The 15,882-nt window shown below is 40.6% G+C and overlaps 1 protein-coding gene across 5 annotated transcripts in view; it reads right to left on the bottom strand.

Moving 5' to 3' along the window:
* The window catches only part of LOC126513311 (utrophin), a 346,673-nt gene that overhangs the window by 102,187 nt on the left and 228,604 nt on the right, over positions 1–15,882 (bottom strand). For all 5 annotated transcript variants that reach the window (XM_050161608.1, XM_050161610.1, XM_050161611.1 and 2 more), the window contains one exon: positions 2,846–3,114. In XM_050161608.1, coding sequence (XP_050017565.1) covers positions 2,846–3,114 — 269 coding nt within the window. The remainder of the gene's footprint in view (positions 1–2,845; positions 3,115–15,882) is intronic.

Here is a 15,882-nt window from a genome sequence, read left to right as displayed (position 1 = left end):
TTCAACAGATAATAAAGGAGTTTTAGTATGACGTCCTCCCTTCAAGTCAGGTGGGCTTTTGTTCATTTTTTTTTTATCTTAAGGAACAATAAGCTTAATTTTTTACTGTGTAAAGATCCCCCTTTTTTTCTTTTTTTTCCTATTACAAGCCATAGGTGGAAACATTGAAAGTGGTCTGACAGGCAAAGTCTTCTGGGCTTTGTTTTCACTTTATGGTGAGCTGTTTTATGGCAACAGGGAACCTTTCTATCAAGGAAGTTTATCTTTTGCCTTTTAAGACTTTCCAAATTAAGGGACTTGAAATAAATGGAGTTATAAATGGCTTCAGAACTGCCATGTGTTCCTGTATAAAGGAGTCATTTATCATGTTCTGACTGTGCTTTTCCTATAAGAGAATAAGAGTCTACATGGCCCTCGTTGCTATAAAAACAGAAACATCTGCCACTATCAAAGGTGTTCGTTAGGCTGTTAGCAGGTGTGCGTCTCACAGGCGTCTGGGACTAGAAGGTAGAGGCACAGAAAACGGCATTATTAAAGATAACTTTAGCAACTGAAGTTATCTCATTATTCCTGGAGATCTTATCCTCCAGCACTGCTTTGACAAGTTCACTAATATTTAAGGTTTCCTACTGAGTTTTACCTCCCCATGTGTTGTCAGTATAATATGGGATATATAGTGTACATGCAAAATATCATAGATGTTGAATTTATGTCATTTAGTGAGACTCAATTTTTAATCCTTTACTTCCTAAGATCTAAAAGTATTTTAATCCAATTTATTTCTTCCCATTAAACTATTAATTGTTTTTTTCTTCTTCCCACTTAAGTAGATTAAGAACAAAAGGATATGACTGGAGAGGACAGAGATTCCTTTAATTAAATAAGACTAACAATTACCAAACTGTTGGATTTTTTCCCCCTTCGGCTATAAATTTTTATTTTTGTCAACAGGAATCATCCCAACTTTAAAAGTAATACTTTCAAATTCAAATGGGTAAAATCCCACTCAAATCTAGAAGTATTTTGTTATCGTTTTTTGATACTATCTGCATATTGTAAAGCATTAAAAGATTTTTCATTGTTTAAAATTAATTAAGCCAGGCGTGGTACCAAAGGTCTGTAATCCCAGGTAATTGGAAGGTTGAGGAAGGAAGGCTGCAGGACGAAGGTCTATTGGGGCTACTGAGTGAGTTTGAGGCTAGCCCAGACACCCTAGCAGGATCTCAACTCAAAATGAAAAGTAAAAAAGGTCTGCCTACAGCTGAACGGTACTGCATTTGCCCAGAATCTACAAGGCCTCAAATACAATACACACTACCTAACATAAATAGGAAACAATATAAGAAATATTCAGCTTTGGAAAAAGCTGCACTGATAAACTAATGCGTATGTTTTTCTTGGACTATTTTAAATTAGTGTGTACCCAGCGGAAAGCATTTTAGGATGCTATGGGTTTTGGAGAGGCCTAATTAATTCACTGAGTAGCCAGAAAAACATCCGTCAAAAATGGCAAACACTAATATTCTTTGTAACACCTGCTTTAAATATAAACTTTAACGTTTGAAGTTTTAAAAGTGTTTAAAATTTAGAGGGTTAAAATTCAAAGGCTTGGTCAAGGTTGTGTTTAGCACCATTAGAATCAAAGAGGTCTCTACAGTGCAAGAATAGAACATATAAGAAAAAAAAATTACAAGCACTTTACCTCTTCCCTAGCTATGTGGGATTGAGCAATATTTTCAGTTTTGTTTTCATGAAATAATACCCACCTTGTTGGGATGACGTGAGGACTGAAAGAGACATCCACATGAAATGACGAAGAACAGTTCTTGGCAAGCAATAATAAGCCTCCATGAATGCTAGTCATTGCTACTCCTATGTCTGTACAGAATACTTATGTCACTGGCTCAAGTATTAAATTAACTTCCTAGAGCTTGTCTTTCTACTCAGCCACATTCATGTAAAGGAAGGATGTTACCTAGTGTCTGTGAACAAAAGATGTGTACCTTTTGCAATAAAAATTCCATGCATGATAGATAGCATTAAACTCATCCCTTTTGAGTTTCTCGTGGCTCATCCTCTGGCATGACTCATGACTATACAAACCTTGCTATACTCTCAAGTTGTAATGTGTGTTTTTTACTGCCTAAATTTCATTACTTTTTCTCCCTGAAGATGCTGTAGAATACGAACAACCAAACTAGATTTACACCATACAACTAATATCCTTAACCTTGGGTAATTCTGATTATAAAAGAAATTTATAACTAAATTCATTTTTCATTTACTCAGACAATAAGATAGAAATTATAGATGAGAATTCCTGTGAAAGCAGTTTGTTTTTTTATTAAACCTCTAAATCCAACCACCAGTGTCTAGGAGACAGGACCTGGAGGCTGTGCCACATGGGTATGATTCTGTTAAATCTAGGCTATGGGAATAATTAAAAAAAAAAAACACTCCATTTCTTTAACAAATGAATAGAAAATAAAGAAAACAAATTGGAAAGCATATTGTGAAACCAAGTGAAGTTTAGAAGTTGGGGGAGGTCTTGTTTGTTTTGTTTTAAATAGGTAAACCTAATCTACACTATTTAGGGATACTCAAGTGGAATTTTAACAATGTTTAAACAAGCTGAATTATTATAAAAGGCACCTTAATGTTTTCTGGGGGAATGTCACATATGGAAAACATCTGCCAAGATTCCTGACTTGGGTGGGGAGCTGAAGTGGTGTCAGCTTTATTAGAATCCCTTATAATGATTTCTGTATGTGGGCCTCATTATTTGTGCTCTATGCCACAGCAAAACATTCCTTAAATAGTCTTGGTCAAAGGCAGTGGTGCTGACCATGGTTTTATCTATGTGATCCTGCAGCGAGTCTATGAGCAGGTCTCCCACGGGCTTCCAGCCATTCCGCACAGCCTCAGCCTCCTTCATGTCCGCGTCCAGGTCATCCATGGCTCCCTGCAGGTCTCGGAGTTTCTCTAACGCCTTTCCCACTTGCTTCTGCCAGTTGCTCGTCACGGCGTTTAGACTCTCCCACTTCTCTTTGACTTCAGAAGACTGCTTGCGCATAGCCTTGGCGATCTTTTGGGCTCTCTCTTCAGGAGTCAACTCTGTGATTAAAAACATAGAAGGCGCAATTTCAATGTTTAGTGTGTTAGCCATTCATTCTTCATATCCAAGTATGAATCTCACCTTTAAAAGGGTCTCTAAGGGTAAATAGAGGCTGAGTTATAAGGGTCAAAGAAGGAAAAAAAAATTACTCTTTACCAGTAAGGCATAGTTTAGACACTCTAAACACATCTAAACTGTCAAGAGAGGAAGAAAATGGTTAATGGTTCATGGTGACTTCTGAACTCTAATACTTTGACACTTGGAAGCCTTGAAATGTATCAAGATAACTCCAGAAAGAAAACACTTTTCCTTTCCCATAAATTTACTTATGCAAAAATTCAAAGACAGTTTTTCACTTCATTGTTCTCAAGAAAAATTAGAAGCATAATTAGCAGAGAATAGCTATAAGTTATGGAGAAAAACTCTCAGAATATAAGATGAATATATCGTATTTCTCTAAAGAACAAACTCAAGGCATATGGCATCTGAAAGACTTCATCATCCTTGAGTTTGAGACATTTTCTGAAGATCAGAGCTACACGAACAGAGTGTTTATCCACATTTCACCTAGAAGACTGCACAATCACAAGGACCATCCTTGACAGAGTCAAGAGGACGGTGTGAGTTGAAGAAATAAACCAAGCCTTTCCAACAGAAGGGGCAGGCACAAGGCAAGGCTGGTTGGAAGAGTGACAATCCAGGAATGAAAGAAAAAAATACAAAGACCAATGTCAGACCCAACGCCCAGGGCCAGAAACAAATGAGGACAACAGAATCCCGCTGACATTGCAACTTGCAAAGCAGGGCAACCAGGTATGTGGGCACAGAATACCTGGGACTAAACCACCCACAAACGTGGGGATCCCCTCTTCCCTATCTAGCTGGTTTGAGTGCAACTTCTGGACTACCTCCAGAAACAGAGATACAGGTCAAAACCACACAGTCATGGCAGAAAGCATTTTGATATCAGACAGGTGTGCAAACAGATACTCCTGGACTTAAGGTAGGGCTACAGATAAACTCATCCTAAGCCAGAGATAAATATCAGAAATCAAAAACACATTTATTTGCTCTGACCTCCCAAGTATCACAGCTCAGCCTGTATGGAATATGGATAGAGTCCTGATATGAGCTTAGGATTGCAAGCTCATTGGACACAAAGTTCCTGTTACAACAAAATGTGAATGGTCTCACAAGGTACAGAATACTGTATCAAATGCTTGGAACAGGATGGCTGCAGAGATGCAGTCACCTGATGTGGGACGTCCTTCTGTAAGCTGCTAATATGTGTTGTTTTTATTGGTTGATGAGTAAAGCTGATTGTCCAGTAGCCAGGCAGAACGGCATGAGGCTGGAAGGCCAAACTGAAAAAAGGCAGAGTTGAGAGAAATGCCAGCAGCCACAGGAGGAGAAAGATGTCAGGGCATCTACGGTAAGTCACAGGCCATGTGGAGATATGCAGATTAATAGAAATGGGATGATTTATAAGTAGAGGTAGCCAGTCATAAGCCTGAGCCATCAGCTAAACGATTACTATTAATATATAGCCTCTGAGTGATTATTTTATAAGCAGCTGCGAGACCGGGTGGGAAGCAGAAAAGCCTCCGGCTATAGTATCCCATCACTGGTCACTCTAAGTGATTTAAGGTGACTCATCACGGTCTTTATCTGCATTAACATCCCACCTTTTAGTATGAACTACATTTCTACTTTGCCTCAAAATGTTTCCTTGGGAAAATAAAGTTTCCTTAACGTGGCCATAAGATAAACTTTGTCCTAAAACGAACCAAAGCAAGCAGGTCTGGTCCTTAACATTCATCCTTATCACAAATCTGCCTACCTATCTGCCCTCTAAGTGTGATCCAAAAGTCAATCGAAAGGGGACAGATTATGTATGTTTGTCTAATTTTCCAGAAGAGTTTAAATCACTGAAACTTAGACTGCAACCAAATAACCTACAACAAGTCCAGCAACTGCAAACCAGTGCCACATTTGGGCTGGGCTGTCAAATGACTGCTCGGTAAGTAAGCTGAGGGTAAGAAGGGAAGAAAGCATCAAAATGGTGGAGATCCCAAATATACCGGACTAGATGACTCCCACCAACAAAAATATAATAAGTGAAATTCAAACAGTCAGGGTAGTAAGCCAAGAAGCCTAGAAAGAGAGCCTAATGGTACAACTAACACCTCAGAACTGCTAGACTCTGGGGGCAGAGAATTTTCAGAATGCCATTAAGAAGGCAACCCTCATATAAATCCTTATACCTTCAAGACACCTGTAAAATGCTAAATATAACACCTATATTTTATTTTTACATAAATATAAAAGTGTTATGTGTGAGATGAAAATCTCACTCCCAGCAACCTCAGGAGAGATGGGGTAACTTTTACAAGGGTTACACCTGGGCTGGTTAATAAGTTACTAAGGCTTTTCAAAGAATGTATTTTAAGCATTTGTGTTTCTATGGCTATTATAGAATGAGACAGGGAGGGAGCGATGATGGGAGGGAGGGAGGGAGGGAGGGAAAGGGAGAAGGAGAGAGAGGGAGAGAGAGGGAGAGAGAGGGAGAGAGAGGGAGAGAGGGAGAGAGAGAGAGAGAGAGAGGGAGAGAGGGAGAGAGAGAACACGAGAGAACAAGCTGTTCCAGAAAGGACAGCTTTCCCACAATGGTTTCCCTTGGATAAAGTAAAAATTGTTTCTAAGCCAACCATTAGAAAACACATGACAAGGAGGCACCCACAGCTTTATTATCCCAGGACAGAGGTGTAGTTGCTCTGTTTGAGCGTCCTTTGTTGGTTTATCATATAATACCACTCAAGCAGCTCCCCAAAACCATCTGCTTACCACAGAAGCCCTGTGCCTGCTCAGCACTTTTAAGTCAGAACACAAGCATATTGGACTGCAGTAGCCTTCGTAGCTGTTGTAGGCCAAGAATAACAGACACAATGAAAACAAAGCTTTCCACATGTGCAGGGTATGTAAAATAAAGTAACATGTGAAATATCAGGTTAGGGCAATTTGAGGAGATAAAACAGTAAAAGAAGAAAGAAAGAAACAAAGAAAGAAAGAAAGAAAGAAAGAAAGAAAGAAAGAAAGAAAGAAAGAAAGAAAGAAAGAAAACTTCAAAGAGGTAGAAAAGAATTAGAAGAAAATGACTACATTCATTATAAAAACAAAAGCCTCCCTTCTGAAAATCAATGACTATGAATACATGTTCTTCTGTGGTAAATTCTGAAGCCCTGCGTGGAAAAGCATCTGGACCAGTCATAGCCTGATTTTGTATGAGAAGTCCTGCTAAGAGTGGGTTAAAACTGAACTTTCTAGAAGCTGACGTCAGAGACCCACACTGGAGTGTGCTGTCCTAGCCCATCAGGTGGAGATCCCTGGACAGATGCCCACACTGCCCCAGTGTGTTCACTATCCTGCCAGTAGAGCATGCATAGCCTCATGGAATACACACAGCGAAGCTCTGGTCCTGCAGCTGAAGACACGTTTCCCCTCTGGCAGGCAGATGTGTGGATCCCATGTAGAACATGGCCACTAAATCTAGGCAGTTTGGGAGCTCAGTGATAAGAGGGAATTCTAGTTTGCATTTGAGAAGCGGTACCGGAGGTTGATGCCAGAGAGGGAAACAGTAGGAAAAGGCCAAATATATTTGCCTGCAATTCTGAGGCCAGAAGAACTCTTCCCATGTCCCTCGCCTTTCCCCCTTGGTGTCTTTGTGTACCTGTGCATATATCTTCACCCTTTCCGTTCGCAGGCCCCTCCTTTCAGGCCGTGAGATGGAACCGCCTAAAGTTTGAAGGTGGAATTATATTCAAAGTGTATTATTTATATGTCTTGATTAATTTGATTCTATAACCTATCACTCATTATGAATATTTTGCATTGTTATTGTTTTAAATAATAAGGTCTATACTGTGGCACAGATTTTAGGAAAAAGTAAAAGGTGACACATGACTGTAATCTCTATCTTTGAAGTTTAAGGCCAACCTGGGCTCCAGAGAGAGGGCGAGAGAAAAGATCAGTAAGTATTTTCTTTATTTCTTCAAGTGTGGTCATGAATTGCATGGCTGTTCAATGGGCTCTTTTATACCACAGGACGGAAGACCTCAGGGAGGAAAGACCACCTAGGCTAGAAGCCAGGACCAGGTTTAGGCACCAGCGCCACGCCCTTCTTGCGCATACGTGTTGCTTGAGTACCGGGTATGCAACGTGATTTCTTCATCCCTGTCTTGTCAAGCGTAAACTCCATGGAATCCTTTCCTCTTATACAGGAAAAGACTTTAATCTCAATGTTTATTTTAAAAATGGCAGACATTCTGCCTTTGTGTGCTTATGAAAATATTTATTTTGAGAATAAACATTTCTTTTATAAAATAAAGATAGACATTTATTGGAATCATCCTAGTTTTATTATTAAGGAAGATTTCCTAAGGTTATCCTATTTTTTTCTTTAAAGTACTGACTCAACTTCATTTTTTTATTGATTTTTATTGAGCTCTACATTTTTTCTCTGCTCCCCTCCCTGACTCTCCCTTCCCCTTCAACCCTTTTCCAAGGTCCCCATGCTCCCAATTTACTCAGAAGATCTTGTCTTTTTCTACTTTTTCTACTTTCTAGATCCATGTATGTCTCTCTTAGAGTCCTCGTTGTTGTCTAGGTTCTCTGGGATTGTGATTTGTAGGCTGGTTTACTTTGCTTTAGGTTTAAAAAACACTTATGAGTGAGTAATGTGATAATTATCTTTCTGGGTCTGGGTTACCTCACTCAAAATGATGTTTTCTAGCTCCAACCATTTGCCTACAAATTTCAATATATCATTATTTTTTTCTGCTGTGTAGTACTCCATTGTATAAATGGACCACATTTTCCTTATCCATTCTCCAGTCGAGGGGCATTTAGGTTGTTTCCAGGTTCTGGCTATAACGAACAATGCTACTATGAACATAATTGAGAACATGTCTTTGTGTACGATTGAGCCTCCTTTGGACATATACCCAAAAGTGGTATTGCTGGGTCTTGAGGAAAGTTGTTTCCTAATTTTCTGAGAAATCATCACACTGATATCCAAAGGGATTGTACCAGCTTGCACTCCCACCAGCAATGCAGGTGTGTTCTCTTTACCCCACATCCTCTCCAGCATAAGTTGTCATCAGTGTTTTTGATCTTGGCCATTCTTACAGGTCTAAGATGGAATCTCAGAGTTCTTTTGATCTGCATTTCTCTGAGGATGTTTGCATCATCTCTAAGGATGTTGAGCATTTTCTTAAGCATCTTTTAGTCATTTTAGATTCCTCTCTTGAGAGTTCTTTGTTTAGGTCTGTACTCCATTGACTTAACTTCTCTTATTACTACTGATCCTAAACCTTTATGTCATGAATGTTTCTTTCCACTGTGGTTGAGAATTGAGAAGTCAGCTAGTGACCAGTCTACCCCAATATATGTTTACTGAATTGACTTGCAGCGAACACAATTCTTGACATTACTTTTTTTTTTAAAAAAAAAAAAACAACACTGGGAGAAACCCTGTCTCAAACAAACTAACTAACTAATAGTTTAATTGAAAACAACACTAAATATTTAAAAATGTCCACTTCTGTGGGGTGGTAGTGCATTCCTTTACCCAAGCATGCTGGAGGCAGAGGCAAGTGAACCTCTGTGATTTTGAGGCTATCCTCTGCCCAAAAAAAAGCCCACTTCATTTTCTCCCCTCCTTTCTACACCCATATAAAGTTATTTATTCAAACAAAAACCCTAAAAGGTCATTTAATGTATGGTCTGTCATTCCATGTATCCAATTTGTCCCATGTGTTTTTTTACATGTATTTGCAGTACAATACATTTCATTAAAGCATGAAAAGTTAATTTGAAAGGGCAAAGAAAAAGATGTCAAGTAGAATTTTTACTGATACACAATTTGTTCTTAAAAATATTACAAGACAGCACATCAGTTCTAACATGAAACAGATATGTCATGCAAGATGCTGCTGTTATTTGTTGGAAGCTCAATTTCTAACTACAAACACACACACATGCACATGTGTATACACACACACATACTCATGCACACATGCACAGTGGCACACAGTAGCTTTACAACAAAGTTTCTAGTTCTAAGTCTAGGAGGTCTGGATGCCTCTAGAGATTTTCTATATCAACCCAGTTGACTAAGCCTCTAGAGATCAAGAGTAAAAGACGTACTCACTCTCTTTTGGTGCTTCTGAGACATAATGGGAAGAGGGGTTAGATTAAGAGGATGGAGGATGTAAGAAAAATGTTTCACTCTGGGATCTGACTTGTCTTTCCTACTTGCATAGCTGAGATTCAAGCAACTTCAACCCAACTGATAAAATCAAAGTTGCCTACAGAGATAATGTAGGTTCTACAAAAGGTATCTCAAACAAAAATGTTAAAAACCACTAACAAACAATGAACTATGCTTACTATGGACCAGAATGTCTCTAACCTTGAATTTCAATGTACTAACACTAATATCTCCTGCCCAAACCTAATATGTACATAGTAAAACCACTTTGTAATTTCTTTTACAAAAGGAAATTCTTTAAGGAAGAGAAGAAAGTAAGCCAGGTAATAAATTTTACTTCAATTTTAAGTTTGGCTTAATTTTTAAACCTTGTTGTGTTACAAATTACATCATTGACAGGTGTGTGTGTGTGTGTGTGTGTGTGTGTTAAAGATGCCTGAATATGACTCTTAAGCCTACACTCACATTTTAGATAAATTCTGTCCTCTTCCTACATGTCTTTCTAAATAGTTAATAATGTCAGCTAATACACTTTGCCTTATGCTGCATCATGCTGGAATTCTTTTCTGTGGCGCACTTAAGAGTCTAGCTTTAAGACCCTAAGGAATAGCAGAGAGGGTACCTGAACTGGTACCGTGTAATCAGATTGATGACTACATTAATTGTTATCATAAGACCTTCACCCAGCAACTGATGGAAGCAGATGCAGAAATCCATGGCTAATCACTGGGCTGAGCTCCCAAAGTTCAGCTGAAGAGAGGCAGGAATGATAATATAAGCAAAGGGGTCAAGACCATGATGGGGAAACCCACAGAAACAGCTGACCTGAGCTAGTGGGATCTCACTGACTCCATACTGACAGTAGGGGAACCTGCATAGGACCACACTAGGCCCTCTGAGTGTGGGTGACAGTTGTGTGGCTTGGGCAGTCTGTGGGGCGACTGACAGTGAGACCCAGATTCATCCCTAGTGCATGAGCTGGCTTTTTGGAGTTCATTCTCTATGGAGGGATATCTTGTTGAGCCTAGATATGGGGGGATTGTCTCAGTCTGGCCTCAAAGTGATTTCCCAGACTTTGTTGACTTCCCATGGGAAGCCTTACCCTCTCTGATGGGGCATGGGGTTGGGGGAAGGTGGGGGACAGCAGAGGAAGGGAGGGAGTGGTAACTGGAATTAGTATGTAAAATGAGAAAACATTGTTTAAAACAATAAATAAATTTTTTAACAACAACAACAACAAAAAAGAACAGTTTCTAGAAATAGCATATCAAAAACCACGGTAGTTTTCTTGAAATGAGTTATGAGTTCTGTGACTCCACTGGTTGTCTCATGTCCTTATATGATTATTTATAGGATATCAAGTAATGCCATAATTTTATTATGTACACCTAAAAGTTGTTTATACTTGTTACACAAGTAAACGTCCATATGAAAACAACAGCAACAAAAAAGAATCTAGCGTTATCCCGGTAGAGGTACCAAAAGGGCAGCGCTCCTCGGGATGCTGGCAGTGGTGGCGGGCTGTGTTTGCCTACTGACGCTCACACTTTCAGTATCTCTGTGTTTTTCTCTCTTTACTGTCCCTCCACTCTCTTCATAAACAAAAGGTGTTTCTGATTAAAATAATGGAGACGATTTTATTCTCATCCCCAAATATCCCGATGAAATAATTAAAATCAAGCTAATTTGTTCCAACGGTGGTTAAGAAGACCCCGCTGGCACCCCAGTCTGGGAGATGACTGATGACAACAGCTCATTATGAACCAGATCACGGGACTATCAAGTGCTCTCGGCTGATTAATACTTCTAATTATGCTCATCTAGTAAATTAGAAGGACGGTAAGTAGAGGCTACTGAGACTTGGTCAACCCACTCCATGCGTAAACCACATCTTTCAATGGGGACAGGCTCAAGGTGGTATGGTAAATCTAGAAACAAACAAAAAAAAAAGACACGGAATGAGATGAAAAGAGGAAAAATAGAAATAAATGAAAATAAACATGGCCAAGAAAAGAAAGGTAGGGAATACCTTCCAAAATCACAAAATGCAAGGAACTAAGTGGGAGGGGCCTGGGGAAAAAAACAGGTGCACAGACCACCCTGAGGGCCAGGGGATCTTACTCGCTGAGGGCCACTTCTGATTCCTGCAGAGTGAACTCCAGTAAGCAAAGGCAGTACTGAGCTGAGGCTGAGGCAGGAAGACACTAATCACAGCAATGCCCAAGGAAGGAACAGGAGGGACAGAAGAACCTAAACAGGCAAGTGAGGTCTGTGCTAGCGACCAGAAAGCCAACTCCTGACTTTCTGTAGCAGGGGACTCCCTGATGTCCTCGTGCTGACAAGACTTTTATAATGTATTCCTTGTCACACCGGATGTGACACTGGTGCCAGGGGATGGCGCCGAACATGGAGAGGAGATACTGAGAGCATCAGTGTCTGCAGGACAAGGACCTCCACCATGCTCTCTGGTGGATTCCCAGTACCTCTGGTATCACCAGGCACATGTGAGCATTTCGTAAGTATTGTTAAAGGAATCGATAGCTCACTTGGTACAGTTTTGACTGAACAACCAAAAGAAAAGGATATTCTCGTAGTCTACTCTCTTTCCCTTCTTTAAAAACTAAACAAAACAACAGATAGGAGCTGGGGAGATGGTTCAGGCATTAATGCTTGCCACGAAACCATGAAAACCTGAGCTTGAATCTTCACCACCCACACAGAACATTGAGTGTAGCTGTATTACGTAATCCCAGAGCTGGGGAGGTGGGGACTGGAACATCCAATCCCAGCTCAGTAGCCAGAGAGTCGATCCAACAGTTAACTCCAGGTTCAGTGGTCAGACTTTCTCAAAGATTAAGTTGAAGGAGCCATTGAAAAAAACACCTAATGCTGTCTCTGCCCTCTACAGTCATGGGCATACTCTCACTCGTGCCTACCCACAATATCTCTCTCTTTCTCTCTGTCTCTCTCCCCCTCTGTCTCTCTTACACACACACCATAAATGTATATGCATGAGCACGCATGTGTGTGCACGCGCGCACACACGCGCACACACGCGTGCGCGCGCGCGCACACACACACACACAGAGAAACACACATACAATCCAAGGACAGGAACCACATCTTTCTTGCCACGTTACTGTCTATATCTCCCCACACCTGGAGCTGTTTCCCAGCCACACACAGCTGGTAGTGATGGGTAAGTCAAATTTCAGGAGCTTTCTACCAAAGCTTAGCAATTCTTATGAAAGAAGGATGCTTTTAGTTTATACCCTGCTAACATAAGCAGCGAGTTTAACTGAAGAGGGACATCTATGCCTTGGTTGGCATTGCATCTTCTAAAACACAGCAACACCTTGGAAGTTCCCAGCTCTCAACTGAGAAACAACAATAACAAAAGTATCACACCGTACTCAAGGGCTATAGCGCTTTCCTGCCCTTTCCGCTAAAACCAGAAAATAACATCCCAGATGTAGATCCCCATAAAATACGTCCCTGTAAACGGATCCTATATTATTTTATGAGGCAAATGTGTTTTATTGATGGTCACAACACTGACTGGGGAAAGTAGCAGATGGCAAGCAATTCATTAAAAGCGTTGCTGTCCGTCACACTAACTTCTGTCCTCACGTCTAGAACGCTGCATTGCTTATTTAAATGGATTTTATGAAAATATTACCTCAATTCTCAAATGGAAGTTCATTGCAATGATATTCGTGATCATGAAAAAAATATTTTGCTTTTTAAAAATTTTCTTCCCAATCCAGGGGCTTCCTCAGTTCAAGGCTGCTCCACCACATCCATATAGATATTACAGAACGTTAATTTTGTGAGGAGCTGGCTATTGCTCTGCAGTCTGGAACACTGGAGCAGAAAGTAACATATTTTTCTGTGCCCTTTGATGCATTACAATTTTACCCATCTAATTTGGACTTGGGAAGCTAATTAAGTTATTGCTGTGCTCCACAGGCCTGAAAGCAATTACTTATATTTCAACTTTTTATGTGAAAATTACAAAGACAAATTCTAATACTGCCTACACACCTTCTCCCACAGTAACAGGGAATCAGTGAACTGGTTATTAAGCAGTGTGTTATTTCAGCACAGGAGATGTAACTGTGGGTACAAAGAAGCAGCTATATGCACTTAATTTTGCTCTACGTTTCCTCAAGGAAAAAGAAACCTTATTTCTACTGGATATATGAAAATACTAAGGAGTAAAGAAGGAGATAAAAACTCCAGAGGTAGAAAGCACCAAGTTCAGTTACACAAATCCTGGCTCATAACTGACACAGACTTGTGAACTGCCCATCCTCAACTTCCCTATCTGTGAAATGGGGAGTAGAAAACACTGCTAGTGCAGACCGTTGTCAGAAGAACTAAAAGCACGGTGCCTGGCCCGGTGTTGACATCTGAGAAGTACTGGCTCCGTGTGAGGGTCTACGCAGCATCTCTCGGCTGCCCATGCTGTCTGGGCAGCTACTCCTCTGTTCACAGCATGCTTGTAATGGGAGCCTGTCAACTTTGGAAAACCTCAGTCCTGTGACTCAACCCGGATCAGGAGAGTACTTTCCTCGAGGGTACAGATCTAAAGAGAGGCAGGCCATCCCTCCCTTGAGAGAGCAAAGCTAAGAAAATAAAAACTTGTGGAGAGACAGAAAAGAAGCCAGGAGGGACAGGCTCTTGGGTGGCATTCCAGCAGCTACTGCCAGCTGTGCCCCTTGCCCTACTCCCTCCCAGTTATGGGGCCAGTTTGGTCCAGGAGAGAGGAAGCATAGAAGCCTGTTGGAAGCAGGAGGGTCTATCATTTACAATGAAGGGATATGAACTGATAAATCTGTTATTAGGAAAACAAATTAAAAAAGGCCTCGAGGAGGAAAGTCCACCTGCTAGTTTTAATAGCATAATTATTTCTGTTAGGCAACGTGTAATTTGGCCCCATTTTATTAGTTACGAGGAAATAATGGAACCCTAAGTTCCTTGGAGAAGTCATACAAAAGGGCCTTCTATTAAACTATATAATTTCACATTGCCGTTCATTTAATGATTGTAAAATTTTACCGGCACAAGTTTATCATGGCTGGTATAAAATGGACTGGTATAGAATTAACATGTGATTTCACTTTTGAAATCTGTTTATAGTTTGCCAAAGGACAAGCACCCTTCAGCACATCCCAGCAAGCCCAGCGGTGTGCTCCATTGTCACATCTGTTTGTCTTAGGGTTTCTACTGCTGTGATAAAACACTGTGCCCATAAGGCTCCATTTCAGCTTACAACAGTAAGGTCACACTTCACTGCTGAGGGAAGTCAGGGCACAGAGCTCAAACAGGGTAGAGACCTGGAAGCAAGAGCTGATACAGGGGCCATGGAGGAACGCTGCTTACTTGCTTGAGCCTCATGGTTTGTTCAACCCACTTTCTTAGAGCTCCCAGGTCCACCAGCCCAAGGGTGGAACCATCCACAGTGAGCTGGGCCTTCCCATTTTCAATCACCATATCAAAATATCATATCATAATATGTTTGAGTCCCCATAAGAGAGAAACACTGCTGCTATTTGGTGTCCTGAAACTTTATGGAACATTTAGTATTTCAAAGAATACAACATACTCTGAGATAAAACAAATACCTGCTAATGCACATAACCAGTCATCAAGAACCAAGGAGGAATCACTGATCTGAAAAGATAATTATTAACCACTGACCTCAGGGCCAGTCACATACAACTAATTACACATGTATAGCAATAACACACACACAACATACAACTATAACAGGTAAACACATTACATTAAGAACTGTATTTTTCTATGACTACTTGAGAAATATCATTTAAATGAGGCAACGTTGAAGAGCCTATGATAAAACAAAAGTGATTCTCGGAAGAGCATAAAATGGTAGCCACAGTTACAGGAAGGCTTTAACTGGAATTATTTTCAAAGCTGATTTGTGGGGAAATTAATGAACAAAATAACATACTATTTCATAATATATTTGCAATTAATATTACTGATGGTGCTGAACAGTTGGGAAAATGCCATGTTCTTCTCTGGCTATCTCTAGAGAATGGAGCAGAGGGGTGGGGGTGGGGAGGGATGACATTGTCTGTGGCTGAGGGTCCCAAGTGCACAGATCCTTGACCCAGCATGGGGAATTCAGATGCAGGTCTGAGCACTGCAAGGGGAACTTGGCAGCACAAAGAAGAACCAAGAAATATGTGTGCAAGGCTAAGAGGTTCTTGACACTGAGAGTCAAGAAGGAGTGAGGAGGTCAGTGGCCAGAGGGTTCCGCATGGGCAGAGATGGAGGAGATGAAATTACAGTGATGGGCCAAGAGCCAGTGAAAACCCAGGGGTGAAGAAAGGCCAATAAGCTCAAGCTTAATGCTGGTCCTGCATCTTCCCTTCATTACGCCAATGACCTTGGTCAGCATCGCTAGATGCTCTTGGCCCTTATATATGTTTTTAATGAAAAATGGTACCATATAACCTGTCTAACAAAT

The sequence above is a fragment of the Alexandromys fortis genome, unplaced genomic scaffold (assembly GCF_014885135.2).
Source record: "Alexandromys fortis isolate MF-2015 unplaced genomic scaffold, M_Fortis_MF-2015_v1.1 scaffold_134, whole genome shotgun sequence".
Classification (NCBI taxonomy): domain Eukaryota; kingdom Metazoa; phylum Chordata; class Mammalia; order Rodentia; family Cricetidae; genus Alexandromys; species Alexandromys fortis.
Note: the sequence above shows the minus strand (reverse complement) of the source record. Positions and strands in the feature narration are given on the sequence as shown.